General features: G+C 41.0%; 1 protein-coding gene across 1 annotated transcript in view; it reads right to left on the bottom strand.

Annotated features, from left to right (window-relative positions):
- Dpt (dermatopontin) overlaps positions 1 to 21,603 on the bottom strand; it is a 46,914-nt gene that overhangs the window by 9,078 nt on the left and 16,233 nt on the right. The window contains exon 3 of the mRNA XM_020154465.2: positions 8,778 to 8,903. Within this exon, the coding sequence (XP_020010054.1) occupies positions 8,778 to 8,903 (126 nt within the window). The remainder of the gene's footprint in view (positions 1 to 8,777; positions 8,904 to 21,603) is intronic.

The raw sequence follows: 21,603 nt of genomic DNA, 5'->3' as shown, positions 1-21,603 counted from the left end.
GTCATAGCTCCTGTGCAATAGGAATAGGACATATTGTAGAGTTGAAACCAGATATATGGTATCATACCAATTTTGAAGAGTAGAAAAGAGATATAATTTATTTCCAGAAGGTGGCCAATATTACTCATTGTCAGAACTTCAGTGAGAACTAGGTTTCAATTACTTCTCAAAATAAAATGACTCAGTATAAGATTGTATGACAGCTCATTTTTACTAGACCCTATTTATTTATTAAATGACCTAAAATCAATCCATGGCACTGAGAGCTGTATGTATCCATCTGATCTGAGTACAGTTAGGACAACTGATTATTCAGCTTCATTCTGCAGGCTCTTCTTTGGGATATATTTGTTCCTACTTGTGAGCATATTCTGTCTTGTCTCATGACCCCAAGTCAGCAAGAACTACATCTTCAACCTTATCCCACTGTGAGGAAGCCAGAAAGGAACATACCAAAGACTCCCTATGCAAAAATTGGAAGAAATACTCAGCGTTTACACGTTAACAAACCAAAATGGGAGACCTAGGGAGCCATAGTACAGCTTTTTTAAATTGACATGTTTTCTAAGACACTATTTGCAACTCAGCTTATGCTCAAACAACATTCCAGAGATGCTTCTTCATGTTGTTCAATACTAAATTCTGTTTTATTCCTTTTTTCTCCACTATTCAATTAGTACCTTATTTAAATATCTTATGCTAATGTACTATGGCATGTCAGCCAACGTATTTAGAATTTGGTTAAAATAATAGAATAGTGCACAACATCTTGTTCCATGCTTATGACCAATATAGTGAGTTCTTTGAGGGATGGACCACTGGTACATGACATCTAACACACATTTTGTGATCTAGATCAGAAGTTGGCATGGAGGAGAAATTCAACAGGTATAGACTTGATGTGTTGGCAAACCATTAAGAACTTTATTAAATAAACCTAGTTTGTTCATGCTCAAGCCTCTTTTTTGGGGGAAGGGGTCAGTTCTGGTGTTTGAAAGCAGAGCCTTAGGCTAGCTAGGCAAGAGTTCTACCATTTGAACCACATCCACCAGCCCTATGATCAAGCCTCTTGCACAGTGCTTTTCCAGGTAAGAGAAAAGGAAAGAGAATATTTTAGAGTAGATGACTTTGTCAATGTCCTGGCATTCTTAACAGCTGTTTCATCAGAACCTGTTTGAATTATTTTTGCAAAGAAGGAAAAATAAAACTTAAGTGCAGTTATGTATAAAGAAAGGCACCCACAAAGGATCCAAAGAGCTGGGGATTGACCAAGTGGAATTGAATGCCTGGACCTCAGTAGTCACCCAAGTGCCCTTCTCTGCATAGATAACCTGAATCCTGAGGCCCTGGGGTATGAGAAAGAATGCCAAATGTTCATGTCTGTCCTCTTGTGACATGTTGGGAGTTTATATTTTGAGCAGCTCAGATATGTGTCACAACATAGGGGAATATAATTGAGGGATGTCTGTGGTTTAAATTAAAAGAGGATTGTCTCTGAACATTTTTTAGATTGTTGTCTTGGAACTTAGTTCCTAACTCTCTGTCCAAGTAATCAAGCATTTTTGTTTTGACTCATGTTGATATCAGCAGCCACATTACATCATAGCCACCCTGGCCTGCATATCATCAATCAGGGACAGCTCTACCTCCAACTTCTCCCCTCCAAATAAAACAACATCTGTCTTTTCTGTTTTTGCCACTAGATGCCTATTGTACTGTTACCTAGTGTTTCACCTGTGTTGATCTTATTTCCTCACCTAGACCGAAAGGTGATTCAGCACTATGCAAATGGAATTTGGAGGCAGATAGAACTATTTGAATCAAGTTCAGTACTTTGGAGAAAGTTATAGCTTCTGTACCTCAGTTCCCTCATCTGTGTAATAGTATCATAGTTTTTGTGAGCGCAAGATAGACACCAATAAATAAAATTTATTAAAGTAATTGTCATTATTTTGAATTCAACCCAATTCTATGAATTGTACTTATTTTATATCAGTTCATATTCAATAATGAATTAATGAATGGAGAAATGAATGATTGCCTCTAGAATCCAGTACAGGGAAACAGACTAGAAAGAATGAAGTGACAGATTTGGTCAATAATTGAGAGGTTTGCTTTGTTTTAAGCAGGTAATAGGGCCTGGCTTTGGGTTAGCCAATACTCAGACAATCAGCCACATCTCTGAAATTTCTGTTTCTGAAGTTTGAGCACAGGGAAGGAGGCGTCTCCCATATGCAGGCAGCAAAAACATGTCTAAATTATAAATACAGCTCAGTAATTGTACCAGTCACTCTAGTTGATGAAAGGCACGATTGATTTTGCTCAAGTTCAGAGAGCTGTTGTCTGCCACAATGAGTGCTCAGTGCATCATGCAAAGGCAAGACAGCGGTTGCCAGTAGGATACAGAGCATCTAAACCCAATGTGAGCTCCTTTGAAGTGTATCTTCCAGCCTTATTTTCCTCAAAATATGGGTGTCTCCATCTCTATAATAACAGCTCCCAGCTTACTAAGAGAAATCAAAGTAGAAGCTGCCCTTCTCACCAGAGCTCTGGGAATTGTGCTGTAGGAGGCCATCCAAGAAGGGATAACAGACACCCCCGTAGAGGAGCTTATGAGCTCATTCCTGTCCCTGACCCAACATAGCAGGAGTTATAAGCAAACATATCTTGTATTAAAATCTGGACAAGGAGAACAGGAGTTAAAGATTAACTTTGACTGGATTCTTTGGACTTGGAGAAGAGAGACAAATGTTTTTTCTTAATTGATTTTGTTGTTAGCTAGAGTGATCCAGAAATTAAGAAAAAATATGCTCTGGCTTATGACTTGAGCATAAAGGGAGGGGAGAATGCAAAACCTGAGAGTCATAGAATCCCAGGGATGAAACATGAAGTAAAGCTCATCTAAGTTGATGATCTTGCCAAATGTATGTATATCATCCAATGAACCTAGGGATCTGGAGAAAAGTCATTTAGAAAGGGAAAAAGTTTCTCAATTCAAATCTCTCCTCTCCTGGGGCAACACAATGTCTGCATGGCCAGGGATAGTTGCATTGTGCAGCAGCTGGAGCTATTTGGAGAGGGGGAAGGAATACAAATAGTCTCTTGAGGGGCTGTGGCTGCTTCAGTGACATGTGTTTGTGGTTTGCAGACCATTGAACTAAGAATTTGAATTCTCTTATATAAATAAATATGTGTAAAATTTACATATTCATCTAATCCACTGGGAACTATTTAGAAACAGAATGTCTGCATCTACTAGGAATTCACTTTCCTTCCAGAACTCTGTGATATTATAATATCCAGTGAGAAACTGCACAGACTGAAATGAGATCAGCACCTTGGTTCCCACCAAACAAATAAATCTCACACTCATTTGAGAGTTGGTTGTTGATTAATTTTTTCCCAGCCCAAAGTGGTGGTATTTCTGAATCCCTAAATGCTAGAGATGTACAGAGATGTTAGACTCTCATACAGCTAGTTCCAAACAGTGTTGTAGAATGTCTTTCCAAGTGGGAGGGGGAAAGTGTTGTCCTCACCCACATGTATCTAGTTCCCTGGGCGGTAATTTGAGCAAGTTAAAGTGATGTAAGGAAAGGTTTCAAATCAGAGGGTTATCAGCATTTCACAGTGGGAAGGTGCGGGGGAAAAATAGTTCTCACTTCACTCTTCAGGGATGTTAAAAGGATCAAATGAAACAGTGCACATAAAAGAAGTCTTTATCAACTATAAAATATCATCATATGAATGCCAGGTCTCACCATTGTTCCACTTCCTAGGGCCCCACAACATGCATTTATTCACCTGACACATTTATTAAAGGTCTACTTTGTGCCAGCCGATATGCTGAGATGCTGGAGAAATAAGACCTAATTGCATGGGGCTTTATGCAATTTAGAAAGATATAATGTAACATGACTCAGACAATTTAAAGATGCCACTAAAATGTCTCGATACCTGTGGAACAGTGAGTCATATATTGTGTACCATGGTGCTTGCTTAGTACATGTTCACTCTGTGGATTCTCCAAGGTTCCCTCTGAAAAAAAGTACCATTTCCTCCAGCCACATTGGTAGCTCCCAGGTTTAATACTATGCTGTTAGAAATAGAGCCAATCAACTTGAAGCAAAACTTTGTAGGAACTGTTTCAGGGTTGACTTGCTATGACCTTCGAAGGAATTCTCTCTACTTCCCCCTACCCCATGATTATGACCAACAAAAATATGTCTACGGTGGCATTAGGGAAGATGAGGACTAGGAGCCTGGGAGGCGGGGATAGAAGGTCACTGCAGACCAAGGTATGGGGTAAATCTCCCTGCTTCCTCAAGAAAAGTTTCTCATCTCAATTTGATAATTGTTAGCCATGGGACTTTTTTCCTACATATTTCTTCCATACTCATTAAATTCTTAGCATCATAATTATTGAGTTCCATCTAAAGGAAGTTTGAAGGGTCATTTCTTTTTTTTTTTATTACATAAAAGGGTGGCTACAGAGAGAATAGAGCTCATTTTCTTTGTTCTTCCTTCCATTCATCCATCCATTCACTTATTCATACTATATTTCATACTTTTGGAGGTCTATACTTTGTGCCTTTAGAAATCTGCTTGACTAAAATGAAAGTTTGAAAATTGTGAGCTGGGGAAGGCAGGTTTTAAATAGGAAGGTAGACAACACTCTGAGTTAGTGAGAGAAAGTAGACAAGAGGTCAGAGGAGATAGAGATGCATGAAAGCAAGAGATGGGGCAATATTCAGGTTTATCTAAGAATTTGCTCTTCCTCATTTCTTATGCAGATGGAAAGTTTTGACTTTTTAAACAAAATTTTCACAGAAATCAGATCTGATCTCTTTGAGCGGTCATTTCCAAAGTGCATGATAAGAGGACATCTAGTATTTGTGAGGGAGCAGGAGCAGCCTGGAAACAGTGCCTAAGTGAACTAGAGTCTGTAGCATCATTACAACATTCTTACTAGTAATGTAAGACACCAAGAACCGTCTTTTTCAGACCTCATCATCCAAAAAAACAAGATAAATGTAAATCAGCAATGCTCAGAGTGTCGACACACATCACAGAAATCTGTAAGAACTGTAGAAGATTTTGGTGGCTCCCCTTTATCTCACCCTTTCCTCCATTCACCCTCTACCTCTGCTATTTATTAGCTTTCCTAAAAATCAGAGAGCCCCAAGTTCTTGCTTGCCTGGCCATCCAAAGTTTTGGACCCTAAGCCTACTCCTTGTTGTTCTGTTTGTCCAGGACCCCAGGCAGCCAGCCATGGTCTGCTCTGTCACAAGGCAGGCTCTTCCACTTACCTTGGCAGAGACCTAGGGCTCACTGTGATGGGGTATGTGGCCGTCCCAGCTTACTCCCCTGCCTGAGGAAGAATAAGTCACTGTGCTATTGGAGGGTTAGCAGAGCTATCTCAATTCTTGCATTGGGCAAGAGAAGAATTCAGGCAAGACATAAAACTATAGTTTATTAGAAAGAAAAGGCACTTTTGGAGGTGAAAGTGGATCATCTCAGAAAGAGAAGTTGAGAACAACCATCACTTCTACATCAGCCCAAGCTTTTAATGAAGTTTTAGGGGCTTGGAGTGTCAAGATCTTCCCCAAGGCCAGCCTACAGTGAGAGATTGACATGAAAGTTGTGAAAGAAGTATGACATGTTTCAGGAATCACTCTGTGCAGGTGATTACCCATGACCACCTAAGAAAAGTCCATGGGGGTAGAGAAAAATTTAAAGTACAATGAGATTATAATGACATTGGTACTGGGCATAAGGCAACTGGATCAGATCAGAGCTTGGGACCAGGTTCAGAGCAGAGTCAATCTTGAGGAGGATTCGGCTGCACCAGGCCTTCTCCTTATCAGTTCCCATCAGGCCTCCTCCCTATGCTAAGCATGCAGCATATATGCAGTGAACCAAGGATTCTTCTTTGTAGATTCCTTTTGCATATCTCCATCACTCATGTCTAAGTGCTACCTATCAAATATGTCCCTAACAGAATGTCTAAGTAGACACACTTGTTCTTCTGGATGTCCACCTCTAGTCACAAGTTCAGCTCCCCTCAAGATGATCTGGTCCCTGCTGAGTGATCCTGGGCTGAGTCTGCCTTTGAAAAACCTTTTAGTTGGTGGAGAGGCTAGTCTTTCCCAAAGCTGGGAGAGTGAAAGAGACTCGTCTTTAAGACACGCTGGGTCTGTGTGATCATAGTCAGTGGCAATGCCAGGCATATGTTTTCTTGTTTAATTCTCACAATAAAACTAGGGAGTAGGATGAAGGCTTCATTCATTACGAAACATTAGTAAGTGCCTGCTGTATGTCTAATGGTTTATCTACATTAGTGCAAAGGTCTCTACTTGTATAAACCATATATTATAGAGGTGGGAAGATGGGGGTTGGAGAATTTTTTAAAAATTAAGTAAGGAAACTATATTTTGGGGACTGTCCTCCAGAATCATTTATCTGTACATTCAGCCTGTGTGCCAAGCTTGATGCTATGTATTGAGGATACAAGTCCAATGGGCCCATCTCCAGATGGTCAAACTCTAGATGGAAAGACAATTGTACACATATAGTTAAAATGTAGGATAAGTGCAGTCCCAGAGGAATCTGTGAAGGGCGAAGGGATAGGGCTGCCCACATCTGGCTCTTCAACTGTCCGTCCTCCTACCTTCCCCACTGTAACCTCTCCCCTGAACACATTCCTCTTGACCACCCAGTGACCCCACCCTGAGCCCCACAAAGGGAAATTCTTGCTAGTATGGCAAATGCATTAACAGATTGAGGATTACTTTTTGCTTGCTCCTTCAGATAAATTCTTTACATTTTAACTGGCTTCCAATCTCTTGCAATCGAGGGAAGCTGGTTTCATTGTGGAAAGTGCCATTCTTTTAGCAGAAGGGAAGGGGAGGTAGAAGGCCACCTCCTCAAGTCACAGTAGACAGACTCCTTCATACTCTCACTTGTACCTTTGGAACCTGCCTCCTCTCTTTGATAGTAAGTCTGGCATCTGGATTGCCCTTTGCAAATGTACCACTGGAGCTAAGACACTGTGAGGCTCACACTAACCTCAAAGATCTAACAGGTCCAGGACCTTCAACCTGCCACACAGGGGTTCTTGGTAGTATGCCCAGGAACAGCCTTTAGGGACTTTGAAGATTACTGGCATTCTTGGCAATCTTTCGCATAAAAATACACATGTATTTTCTCACTGAAGACAAGGTCTGTAGTTTTCATCAGCTTTTTAAAAATTTTGGAGACTCAGAAAACATGGGCATCATTTTAAATGATGTACTAAAGCTTTCTGGAGAAATAAAGGGACTTACTAGGGACACAACAATTACAGTGGGGAGGGGAGGAAGAGAAAGGAAGGAGGTAGAGGAGACAGCAAGGAGGAGTTAGCACAGAAACTAGAACTCAGCTTCCTCTTACCCACACCAGCACTCCTGCCACCTACTCTACCCTGAAGATCTTTAGTTTTTTATTCAGGACTTGTCACAGTTGTATCATCATCCCTAATCTGCAGTGGTAGGTTAAGAACTGCTTTACAGCACTGCTTTAACACTAGGTGTGGTGGTACATTTCTGTAGTCCCAGTACTCAGGAGGTGGACAGAGGAGGATCTTGAGTTCAAGGACAGTCTGGGCTATATAGTGAAACCATATCTCAAAGCAAAGCAAAACAAAACAAAAACAAAAGAACTGCTTTTTTTTGGGTTGCTGATAGAAGTTCCTGCTCCATCATGCAGCTATAGATATCAGCTGACTTTGAGTTCTGAATTCATTATTTGTCACTATTCAAAAAGAAAAGTGTTAAGCTTTGGAATTGTATGTCCCTAGACACATTGTGTGTGTCTTGGGCATCTGAGGAGTAACATTGTCTGTTCACAGAAAACCCTGAGGGCTTCCTTTCCAAGCATGGAAATGTAGAGAGATAACTCACTAAAGTGACCAGAGCCTCAGATGTTGACAACTTTGGATACCTTTGTGCAAGGCAGAAATGCCTGGCTTGTTTTTCAGATCAAAGGACTTGGGACATGTTGTGTTATCAACAGCCAGTGTGTTATCAGAGCAAATAAATATATATACACACTTCTAGTCAATTGGAAGTCTAGGTCAGGAGATACTTGGCAACAGCCCAGGAAGAGAAAAAGGAACAAAATACCACAAGCTGTAATTGCAAGTGGATCCAGAGAACAGCAACATCTTTCTTTTTCTATCTACAACTATTGAGTCAGACCCATTGTAGAGATGGTTTTTCCCTAGAGTCTGCAAGAATATAGACTCTCCACAAAGGTCCTTGGATGTGATGAGAAATTAGCAAGGTAGAGAGAAAAAAACTCAGGGACAGGCATCTGTAGGTCTCAGATGAAGGCTTCACAACCCCAGGAAATAGCTGTGTGATCACAGACACTGGCAATGCCAGGCATGTATTATCTTATTTAAAATTCACAACAAAACTAGGGAGTAAGCTGTAGTCTTCATTCAATCAGTCAACAAATGTTAGTGAGTGCCTAATATTTGTTACTGTCTTCCTCCTCTGTTCTGTTTCCTTTTCTGCCAAAAGACTGGTATAAGAGTATCAGGTTGGATAATCCATAAGGTCCTTTCCAGTGTGAATATTCTTCTCAGTCATTCATTCTCTTATACATGCTAGTTGGTGCTTTCCAAGCTAGGTTTTGAAAATTCAGGCTAATCTGAATCCTGAAACATGGATCAGAATGCCCCTAGACCCCTTTCAGCCCCAAGTGTCCCAAGGAATGTGTTTGGCTCTTGGACTCACCAGCAGGAGTAAGGGCATCTCTTGCTATAGCGACAACAAAAAAATTGCCACTCTCGATCCAGCACTGACTCAAAGTAGCGACTCTGGAACCCAGCCACCAGTCCATTGTTGGAGCAGGTCTGGTACCTGAAGAGAAGAGAACCTAAGAACACTGGTACATAAAAGACCCAAGTCTCTACCTTCACAGTTACACAGTCTTTCACTTACCTAGACTCCTAACAATTTATTCCATTTTTATATAAATAATAGGCTTTGCTATATTGTAGAAATGACATATGCTCACCATTAAAGTTCAAATGGCTCAAAATTTTTTAACTGGAGGACGTTTGGGGGACACATCTTGATATACCTTTATTCAGAATAATTTACTTGTATATTCTTTCATAAATAAATGGTTATAAATTTTACAAAAGCAGGATTGTATATTATTCATTCCATTTAAAATAAAAGACAATAGAAATCATTTTACTTAAATTTAAAATAAAAAGAAGACAAAGAATAATGTGATGAATTGGTGAATTTCAAATAAGCATTTCCTTGTCCCATGACACATCACAAAAAGCCCTGATGGGTTCAGAGATTTGTCTAAGACAACTGAGTTGGAAAACTGGGACCACAGCCCCAGGTTCTCACTCCTAACTGCAGAATCTTTCTACCACCCAGTAGGCAGGTGTCAGAACTCTAACCCCGGTGCCTGCAAGAAGGCCCTGGTCCATGGAGAAACTCTTCACAGATAAAGCAACAGGTCAATGAACTCACACTGCCCCTAAGTGTCCTTTCCCCGTCCCAGCTTTCTACCAATTCCTCAAATATGGTAACTCCTCCATTCTAGTCCACAGTCCAGAAAGAAGTTTCACTTTCATTCTACCTGTGCTGCAGGTGGTCTAGGAATTGGCTTGTTTACTCTTTACAGCACCTTCCTAAGCACTGGCTTAGAACAACTCAATTATTTCTTTCTTTGTTCCATCTCTAGTACTACTTTTATCCCACTCCCCAAATCCCACACTGTCTTAAGGTTTGCCACTTCCTACTGGTATGATGAGTATGCTGTTTTCTAGTTGGCTACAGTGGATTTCACCTTATATAGAATGTGATCTTTCACAAACTGCCTTGCTGTGTTTTCAGTTGCTATACCTGAATTACCAGACTGGGTAATTTTTAAGTGATAGAGGTTTATTTAGCTCATGGTTCTGGTGGCTGGTAAATCCAAGAGCATGGTGCCAACATCTGGTGAGGGTCTTCTTGCTCATCATAACAATGGTGGAGGGTATCATAACAATGGCAGAGGGTACCACAGGGTGAGACAGAGCAAGTGTGCTAGTTTGAGTCTCTCTTCTTCTTCTTATAGACCACAAAATTGTCATGGGGGGCTCTAACTTCATGACCTCATTTATTCTTAATTAACTTTCAAGGACCCATTTCCAAATACCATCAACATATGAATTCAAGAATTAAGTTTCCACAGCCAAGATGCCCCAGCACAGACGAATGGATTAAGAAAATGTGGTATCTATACACAATGGAATTCTATGCAGCCATGAAGAAGAACGAAATGTTATCATTCGCTGGTAAATGGATGGAACTGGAGAACATCATTCTGAGTGAGGTTAGCCTGGCCCAAAAGACCAAAAATCGTATGTTCTCCCTCATATGTGGACATTAGATCAAGGGCAAACACAACAAGGGGATTGGACTATGAGCACATGATAAACGCGAGAGCACACAAGGGAGGGGTGAGGATAGGTAAGACACCTAAAAAACTAGCTAGCATTTGTTGCCCTTAATGCAGAGAAACTAAAGCAGATACCTTAAAAGCAACTGAGGCCAATAGGAAAAGGGGAACAGGTACTAGAGAAAAGGTTAGATCAAAAAGAATTAACCTAGAAGGTAACACCCATGCACAGGAAATCAATGTGAGTCAATGCCCTGTATAGCTATCCTTATCTCAACCAGCAAAACCCCTTGTTCCTTCCTATTAATGCTTATACTGTCTCTACAACAAAATTAGAGATAAGGGGAAAATAGTTTCTGCTGGGTATTGAGGGGGGGGAGCGGGAGGGGGTGGAGTGGGTGGTAAGAGAGGGGGTGGGGGCAGGGGGGAGAAATGAACCAAGCCTTGTATGCACATATGAATAATAAAAGAAAAAAAAAAGGACAAAAAAAAAAAAGAATTAAGTTTCCAATACATGAACTTTGGAGGACATAGTCAAACTATAGCATAAACACTTCCAAAATAGGTCTTAGCTAGTTCTGTTTCTTTGCATTTCCTACCTATCCCAACTATTGACCTGTCTCTTCTCATTAATGGACAGATCAGGCTGTTATGTTAATATAGCCTGATGACTACTGGAATGCAACCTTGTTTTCCTCCAAGTAAAGATAAATTTTCAGAGAATATAATAAACAGAGTAAAAATATTCAGAGAATGTAATAAATAGAGCCTGTATTGACTGCTAGAGAGTTGTTGCTGACACACAACCTATAACATTACAGACAACTAGATTTCATTTTATTCTTCTTCACTGCTGGAAATGAACCTACAGATTTTCCAAAACTAGGTATTAAATACTTTGCATGCCTTTGGTTTGGAAAGTATCTGTCCTTTTCATTGACTTCTTATTCATTTGTTCATTCATGCACATATACATTCAAATATGCATTCATTTATTCATTTGCCCATTCAGCAACTTATACTCTATTATTATTCTATTTCAATCACCTTTTACTATGCTAAGAGAACAGAGGGATGGGCATGGTAACTGGTCAACCATGCTATCAGGACTTATAAGAAGTCCTGATAGACTAGAGAACTTAGCTTTTGGAGATCAATAATGCAAATTAGGTATATATTGAGACCAAAGGCCCTTTGATGACCTAGCTTATTTTACTACATCATTGATCACATCTCTTCAAGACTGTTTCCACTTTGGCCTGGTAAGTTTTGGGAGGCCATGATTGTAATAGACTATTGGGGCCATCAAAAGGTGAAAAGGTAGCTTTAAGGTCTTCCATGTTGCTCTGTTCTGTCTTAATTCCTAGCCCACTGTGGGTGGGAGGTAATTTCAATATGAGCTTTAGTAGTCATAAGCACCATTTGTGTCTAAAGGGAGAAGTGCTCTGGGGAGCAGTTCAAGTGGTAGAGTGCTTGCCTAGTAAGCAAGAAGCCCTGATTTCAACCCCCAGTATTACCCCGCCAAGATTGTAATAATCAAAGAGAGAAGAGAATCACACTAGTGATCTCTGTAACTCTCTCTCTTACTGTCACTTTTCCTTTCTCCAAAACTGAGTCCTTTCAAAACTGAGCTGGGCTGTGCTTTCCTTATAACTATTGTTTTGGTTTGTCTTGTGTACTCAGACCCCTACAGGGGACAGAGTTCCCATGGTGGTAAGTTCCCATAAGCAAAAATAAATGTAGGAAGATAACCTGACCTGTTTCATGGAGTACAAGTTCAGAAGGCAATCCAAGTTCCACAAATTCCCACTGGCTGTCAGCCAGGCAGCCAGCCCCATGTCCTGTATGGGAAGTGTTTTGTGTCACTTTCTCATACACCTCCTCAGATAACACTGCCCTGTGAAGAGTATTTGTATCCTATAGGCTCTGAGAAGAAGAAGATATGGTGAAAGTTAACCGAATAACAGCCTCTTCCCCAGCTTCAATTAGATTGCCTTTACATTTAGGTAGTGTAAGCCTGCTTGGGAACTGGTAAAGTAAAATCATTCCTTCCAGAATTGGACCTTGGTGATGCTACATTTTCACAGTGTGGAAAGTAGAATAGCAGAGTGGCTAAGAGCCTGGGTTATACTGCTGGACTGGTACTCCAAGTTAACTGTATCATGTGGGACAGGCTTCTCACCCTCTAATGGCTCTAAAATTTCCTCATCAGTAAGACAGGTATAATAATAGCTCATAGTTATTATTGTGCAGACCAAATGAAGTAACACTTATGAAATTCCTAGGACAGTGATCTTTTAGTGCTTAATAAATTACTTTTGGTTGTCATTATAATTTCATTTAATCTACAAAGTAATTAGGAGTGTACTTTGCAAAAGACACTCCTGTCATATGCATTCCCCAAGCTGCTGTTTCTCGAAGACAAAGGTCACTGATATTGGATGTCTTAGCCACCCACTTTTAGTATAGATGCTAATCACCCCAAATATTAGCATAGTTCTTACGGGAAAAGGTCTTTTAATCTTTATTTTGTATTCTTCATAGTGCCATATGCCTTTCCCATCAATGTTTAGTGGAAAAATGAATGAAAGAATGGACCAACTCTCCTACTATCAGAGGAAGAGGCAGAGCCCATCATGTAAGTCCCCCAAAGGTCCTGAAAATCCCTCCATGTAGTTTCCATGGAAATGAGGGTAGTGTTCATCTTTCTGCTTCCACCTTCTCCCTCTGGAGTAGTGGGCAGGAGGGTGAGAGAATAGAAAATGAGTACAACTTCACACATTTCTTTCCTTCATTTCTCTCCCTCTCATTTGTCTTTGAAAAATCAAAAAAAAAAATCAAGACTCACCTGAACATTGATCACAGTTGCAGAATTGCAGGAAAAGGAAGTAGGAAGCTAAGTAGAGATATAAAGGCAGTTGACAGGGCTGGGAGAGCTGTAAGGGCTTGCTCTGCTAAAGTTATTCTAACTCAATTTAAAAAGTAGTGGTTAAGGATCCAAAGACATGTGGAGGCTCTGATTCACTTCACAGCACTTTCTTGTTGCTCTTAAATGGTGTGCAGAATCAAGTATTAGCTTATGCAATTTTCTTGCTAACTTGTGATGTAGCCCCAGTTGAGTCTTTTTAGACCTCATGGGAACATTCCCTTATAGTACAAAGGCCTGATGCCATGCTTCAGAGCCTCTCTCCTCCCCTTTTCTCACAATCTTTGAAGGCTGAGAATCAATTTCAGTTTCAGAAACTGGAGCAATATTAGCCCTACTCTTCCTGACACTAGAAGGAAAATCACAAGGCAATTACTTTTCTTCTGACAACAATGTTCATAGCTATGTTCTAAGAAAATGTCTTTTCTGAAAATGGCTTATCTCAAGGCCATCACCCTGAATGAAAAGACAGAAAACTTTCCCTGGTGTCTGCAGTAGTGAGACACAAGCAACAGGATGCAGAGTAAGATCTCATACTGAAGAATCAGTAGACTGGAGTTCTAGACCCAGCTCTGCCCTTACATGCTTTGTGGAGCCTCACCTAATGTAGCAGGAAGGCAGGGAGGAGGAAGGGAGATGACGAGAAATAATGAGTGCTACAGTGAAACAGGAAAAAGCTGGATTTGAGGAATGTCACCTGGGGTGAGACCAGAGAAGGGTCATCTAGCCCCAGAACTTAAAATGGTCAATGAAATAGTATGTGACCATGTATGAGACAAGCTGTACTCCCCATTTCTGTAATACATTCTAAATGATATATAAGGAAGGCCCCTTTTGTTCTTGGGGCTCAACCTTTGGATACAAATCTGCTGAGTTACTGCTAGCCTGCTTAATAAACTTGCTTCCCGAAAGCTTTGGTGTCCCGTCTCACCATCTGAGCCATCCTACAAAATTTCTGGGAGCATGTTTGGGATTCAGAGGTGGTGTTTTCATCTCCTTGTTGCCGGCCCAGCATCCCCTGCCTGATGGGAGGGCCACCCCTGCCAGGTGCCACCAGACCGTGTTGATCTGAGGGGAGAGAACCTCTCTCCAGGTGAACCAAGGAGGTGAGTTTCAGTTGCACAGAGGAACCTGGGAAGGCTGGGGAACCAACTTGGGAGCCCCACTTATTAGACTGGTAAAATTTAGGCCTGCCTTGGGAGGCAGAAGGGGAGTCTGATCAACTCCCAGTAGAGACAACCAAGTAACCCCCTGTTAGGGTGAGCCCTAACTGGGTCTTTGGTCTGGGGTTTATATGGATGCACTACAGCTAAGAGATGCCTAAATCTCCAAGAGGGGAGCAGCTGGAGATGGACGAAACAAGTGGTATTATTTGTTTTCCCCTGTGTGCTGGAAACCCACATCACTTCTGTTTCTGTCTCTGTCTTGACATGTGGCAATGGGAGGAATGGGAAGAGGTCAGAGTAAGACCTGGGGTGCAGGCTTAAGAACTTTAAATAGGGATTTAATGGAGATTACGGAGTCAAGTTGACTCCTGACAAGCTTAGGACCTTCTGTGAAATAGACTGGGCTGCTTTTGGTATAGGATTGCCTTCAAAGGGGTCATTAGATAAGGTCATAGTCAATAGAGTTTTTGAAGTGATTGTAGGGGAACCTGGACTCTCAGATCAGTTTCCTTATATTGACTGCAGGCAGGATGCCATCCTTAGCTGGCCCATGTGGTTAAAGCCCCAGCTAGAGGAAACAGGTAGGATCATGGTATCCATGGTTGCAGCAGCTTCCTAGTGCAGGAAAATGTAAAAAGCCAAAGAAACCCACATTAGCAGGGGATTCTGAGGAGACCCTGCCCCCTTATGTGCCACTGTACCCACCTTTGCCACTGCCTTCTGCCCCCTTGCCTCCACCCATGGAAGGGAAAACAGAATCAGACAGGGAAGACCCAGCAGCAAATATGCCTACAAGGCCAGCCCCAGGAGCCCTTGAAACTACAACAATCCCACCTTCCTCAGGCCCCATGAACCTCATGCTCACTCCGAGCCCACCAGTCCTCACTCTGCAGTTCCCTGCAAGACTGGCTCCTAGGTTCAACCAGGAACATTTGAATAGTCCCAGTATGGGCTTAGCTTCCTCACCGGGACCTACTGCCTTGCAGATACCCCCAAGAGAGGTCCAGGGCTCAACACATTATGACCAGCATGCTCTTATACAAGGAGGAAGGAGGACATTTGTCTACCAGCCCTTTAACACCACAGGACAGTGGCCAGTGCCCCCAGAACTGCCTCATCTTTGAGAGGAACAAAGGCAGGAGCAGTGTGCCTACTGTCATCAGAAAGGATACCCCCAGAAGGCCCCCCAGACCAGAGGCAAAAGCCAAGTTGTTGAAGGAAAATATTGGCCTGCTTAGGGGAGAAGTGGTCCCCGGGAGGAAGACATCATTGGGCTGGCCACTTTTGAGGATTAAAAGGAGAACTAGGATGGACCAGGTTCCATTCTACTGGGCCCCCAGGAGCCTATGGTCCAAATGAAGATAAGAGGCCATCCTGTTGACCTATTGGTGGACATTGGTGTGACCTATTTGGTTGTAACACAACCCGTGGTGCCTCTCTTACAGAGACATATGACCATTGTTGGAGCCATGGGATATCAGACTCACTGCCCCTTCCTTGTATCCAGGAAATGCAACCTTGGAAAGCATGAAGTAAGACATGAGATCCTCTACATTCCTGATTGCCCTGTGGCCTTGGTGGGCAGAGACTTCTTGTGCACACTACACATGGCATGGCATGTCTCTGACGGCATTGTAGCCTTAAAGCTGAGAGGGCCTGAGGCCAAGATTCTAACTCTCATGGTTGCTCAGGAAGAGGAATGGCAACTCTGTGCCTCTAAGAAAGAGATTCCTGAGATGCCTGAGCTTCCCTTTAAGACCTCATAAAACTAAAAAGCTTCTGTTCATCAAAAGAAATGGTCTCTAAACTGAAGAGAACACCCACAGAGTGGGAGAAAATATTTGCCAGCTATACATCAGACAAAGGACTGATAACCAGAATATATAGGGAACTTAAAAAACTAAATTCTCCCAAAACTAATGAACCAATAAAGAAATGGGCAAGTGAACTAAACAGAACTTTCTCAAAAGAAGAAATTCAAATGGCCAAAAAACACATGAAAAAATGCTCGCCATCTCTAGCAATAAAGGAAATGCAAATTAAAACCACACTAAGATTCCACTTCACCCTTGTGAGAATAGCCATCATTAGCAACACCACCAACAACAGGTGTTGGCGAGGATGCAGGGAAAAAGGAACCCTCTTACACTGTTGGTGGGAATGTAAACTAGTACAACCACTCTGGAAAAAAATTTGGAGGCTACTTAAAAAGCTAAACATTGATCTACCATATGATCCAGCAATACCACTCTTGGGGATATACCCAAAAGACTGTGACACAGGTTAGTCCAGAGGCACTTGCACACCCATGTTTATTGCAGCACTATTCACAATAGCCAAGTTATGGAAACAGCCAAGATGCCCCACCACTGACCAATGGATTAAGAAAATGTGGTATCTATACACAATGGGATTTTATGCAGCCATGAAGAAGAATGAAATGTTATCATTCACTGGTAAATGGATGGAATTGGATAACATCATTCTGAGTGAGGTTAGCCTGGCCCAAAATACCAAAAATCATATGTTCTCCCTCATATGTGGACATTAGATCAAGGGCAAACACAACAAGGGGATTGGACTTTGAGCACATGATAAAAGCTTTAGCACACAAGGGAGGAGTGAGGATAGGTAAGACACCTAAAAAATTAGCTAGCATTTGTTCCCCTAACGCAGAGAAGCTAAAGCAGATACCTTAAAAGCAACTGAGGCCAATAGGAAAAGGGGACCAGGAACTAGAGAAAAGGTTAGATCAAAAAGAATTAACCTAGAAGGTAACACACACGCACAGGAAATCAATGCGAGTCAACTCCCTGTATAGCTATCCTTATCTCAACCAGCAAAAACACTTGTTCCTTCCTATTATTGCTTATACTCTCTTCAACAAAATTAGAGATGAGGGCAAAATAGTTTCTGCTGGGTATTGAGGGGGTGGGTTGGGAAAGGGAGGGGGCAGAATGGGTGGTAAGGGAGGGGGTGGGGGCAGGGGGGAGAAATGACCCAAGCCTTGTATGCACATATGAATAATAAAACAATACAAAAGAAAAAAATAGATTCCAGGAGTATGGGCTGAGGACAACCTAGCACCCCCCCACCCTGGTCTGACTTAGAACCTACCTCCCATGGTGGTAGAATTAAATCCAAGAGCCATTCCTCTTAGCCAGAGCCAATACTACATTCCTTGCAAAGGCTAAATTGGGATCCAAAAGCATCTTGACAGATTCCTAAAGTATGGGATTCTTCAGCCTCGTCAGTCTCCCTTGCTTCCACCCAAGAACCAGGGACTGAAGACTTTAGGCTAGTTCAGAACCTTCATGCATTCAACTCAGCAACTGTTACTCTATACCCTGTAGTCCCAAACCCCTACATGCTTTTGGGCCTTATCCCAGCTGAAGCAAAGTGCTTTACTTGCCTGGACCTTAAGGATGTGTTTTTCTGGATCTGCCTGGCCCCACAGAGCCAAACCATTTTTGCCTTACAATGGGAAAGTTCTTATACTGGAGAAAAGGACAATTGACTTGGACTCAGTTGCCGCAAGGCTTCAAAAACTCTCCCACTATCTTTGAGGTGACCTTGGCTTCCAACCTAAAGGCTTTCTCAGCCAACCAGCATGGCTGCACACACCTCTAATACGTAGATGACTTTCTGTTGCTGGACCAACACAGGAGGATTGTATGGAAGGAACTTGTCTCCTTCTCTCTCTTTTGTGAAAGACAGAATATAAAGTTTCCCAAAAGAAAGCTCAGATTTGCCAGGATACTGTCAAATACCTCAAGTTTCACCTGTCAAGGACAATGTAGATTGGGCTCTGAGAGGAAACAGGTCGTCTGTTTCATTCTGGCCTCCAAGACCTGTTGACAGATTAGAGAATTTCTAAGGGCTGCAGGTTTCTGCCTGATGTGGATCCCCAATTACTCTCTCTTGGCAAAACACCTTTATGAAGCCACAAAAGGGGGGGATCAGGAACCCACAATATGGGGAGAAGAGCAAAAAAAGGCCTTTAATGAAATTGAGAGGGCACTCACAAACGCCCCTGCTCTGGGCTTGCCAAATGTGATAAAGCCCTTCTTCATTCTTTCTGCTGACATTTACCCTACCTCTGTGAAAGGAAACTGACAATTCCTAATCTGACAGTATTATGTGAAGAGTAAATAGATGCTGTACGTCAAGTGCCTCCCCAGAACCTGGCACAAAGTATGTTATTAAAAGGCAGGAGAAGTACAGTTGTTATTATTGCTATGATCATAAATATTTAAAATTTAATAGAAAGAAAAGCGACATTCTCATTCCAAGACACCACATTCCATAAGCCTTGGGGTCTATGTTAAGAGTTGTCCTCCAAGAGGACAATGAAATGAGCCTCAGAAAGTAGGTACCAGAGAATAAATGATAATTTCTAGCCTCCTCTCCTCCAAGAAGTGTTCCTTCTTTGACTATTCCAACTCACATTAATTTTTTTCCTTGTGACATGTTGATGTTACCATCACACATTTCCTCCAACATGTTCTTCACTGGTGTGACTGTGAAAGCTTTTAGAAGTTAAACGCCACACCACTTATTATTCATCATCATGCCTCAACAGTGGGGCACAACTAGTCTCTATAAATATTGCTGAGTGTCACACGGTCTCCTCTCTTCTTGCTGCTACTGGGTAAAATTTCTTCTGTTCATGTCCAGGTTTTAGGTCTGCTAGACTGTCAACCAGATATTAAGACCATGAAGCAGAAATGACCTGTTGGGCAGCTTTTCTGGATAGAAAGGTCTTGCAGAGGATAGCGGGAGAACATAACCCTAAAATACAAAAACCTGACCCATTTGAAAAAAATATAGGTAGTAGAGACTATCTCAAAGACCTTTGAGAAGATCCAGATTATTTCGTGAGATGTATTTATATACTGACAACAATTTTAGGCCATGCAGGGATTGCATGGGAGCACATGAATATCAGTTATGGTATTTGTTAACCAAGAGATCTAATGCTATCTCTTGTCTATTAAACTGCAAAAAATATTCAGGATATTCATAAGGTACTCTTACTATTTATAGATTATAGCTAAATTATTTACTTCCAAAGCAAAATGTACACATCAGAGGCTCTGTAATCTATCAATTCAGACTTCTACTCCAGCTTTGTAACTTACCAATTGTGTGTGATTTATCTCTGTGACCCTCAGTTTCTAGAGATCATTCATAAGTATGAATATCCCTTACCAAAGACTGAACATGAGCCAGGAATTGTATTAAGCACTACAAATGCATTAATTATTTTAATAATTAAAACAATCCTGTGAAATGGGCTCAAATAACCAGGTTCCCATCACTGCCACTATTTTATATATAAGGAACTACAAGTCTAGAGAGGTTAGGTAATTTCTCTCAGGACACAAAGCCATTAAAATACATTTATTACCACATTTTATTCTCGTAACAATTCTAAGGAGGGTTTTTTTTTTTGAAGCTGTAAAAATTGAGGATTGTACCATTGATATAACTTGTATAAAAGTTGTAGTGGGGCTGCATTTTGGAAATTGTTCTCCAAAGTTAAACTTTCAGAAACACATGCAGAGAGGAAGCTTTCCAATTCTCTGAAAATCTTTTATTGATTGAGGAGATTATATTCAGCAGGTACCCAGACAGAGGCAAATCTTATTCTGGGAGGAATAAATTTTGGCATCCTTGTAAGAACAGTCAAGTGCCTTACCCCCACCTCCCCAAAAGCTCAAGTTTCCCCAGACAACTAATTCCCAGTACTTAAGAGAATGACTTAGATGAAAAGAATCCTAGATCTGCCATACCCCTGTATATAGCCTTCCTGTCCTTAGAAATCATTCTTTCAATAAAAGAAATACAAATAGGAAAGGAAGAAGTCAAACTATCCCTATTTGCAAATGACATAATCTTATATCTAAAAGACCTGAAAAACTCAACCAAAAAAATTCCTAGACATCATAAACACCTTCAGCAAAGTAGCAGGGTACAAAATCAATTTACAAAAATCAGTAGCCTTTCTATATAGCACCAATGAACAGACAGAAAAAAAATAAAGTAAACAATTCCATTTATAATAGCCTCAAAAAACACCAAGAATAAACTTAACAAAGGAAGTAGAAGAAATTTACAATGAAAAATATAATCCACTGAAGAAAGAAATTGAAGACTACAGAAGATGGAAGGATCTTCCATTCTCATGGATTGACAGAGTCAATATTGTGAAAATCCCTATGCTACCAAAAGCAATCTACATGTTCAATATGACTCCCATTAAAATTCAATGACATTCATCACAGATTGAAAAATCAACCCTAAAATTCATTTGTAAGCACAAAAGACCACGAATAGCCAAGGCAATACTGAGAAAAAAGAACAACACTGGAGGTAAAACAATACCCAACTTCAAACTATACTATAGAGCTATAGCAATAAAAACCACATGATATTGGCACAAAAACAGACATGAAGACCAGTGGAACAGAACAGAAGACCCAGATATGAATCCACACAGTTATGCCCACCTGATTTTTGACAAAGGAGCCAAAACATATAATGGAGAAAAGACAGTCTCTTCAACAAATGTTGCTAGGAAAACAGGACATCTACATGCAGAAAACTGAAACTATATCCATGTCTTTCACCCAGTGCAAATAACAACTCAAATTAAAGACCTTAATATAAGATCTGAAACTTTGAAGCTAGTGCAGGAAAGATCAGGGAATACACTGGAATTAATAGGCATAGGTAATGATTTCCTAAATAGAACTCAAGTAGCTCAGAAACTAAGAGAAAAAATTGACAAATGGAACTACATGGAACTAAAAAGCTTCTGCACAACTAAAGAAATGTTCACCAGATTGAACAGACAGCCCACAGAATGAGAGAAAATCTTTGCCAGGTATACATCTGACAAAGGATTAATAACCAGAATATACAGGGAGCTCAAAAAAACCAAACGTTTAAAAAAGCAATGACCAATGAAGAAATGGGCAAATGAACTGAACAGTGTTTTTTCAAAGGAAAAAGTCCAAATGGCCAAAAACACATGAAGAAATGCTTAACATCCCTGGC

This window comes from Castor canadensis, chromosome 11 (assembly GCF_047511655.1).
Source record: "Castor canadensis chromosome 11, mCasCan1.hap1v2, whole genome shotgun sequence".
NCBI lineage: Eukaryota > Metazoa > Chordata > Mammalia > Rodentia > Castoridae > Castor > Castor canadensis.
Note: the sequence above shows the minus strand (reverse complement) of the source record. Positions and strands in the feature narration are given on the sequence as shown.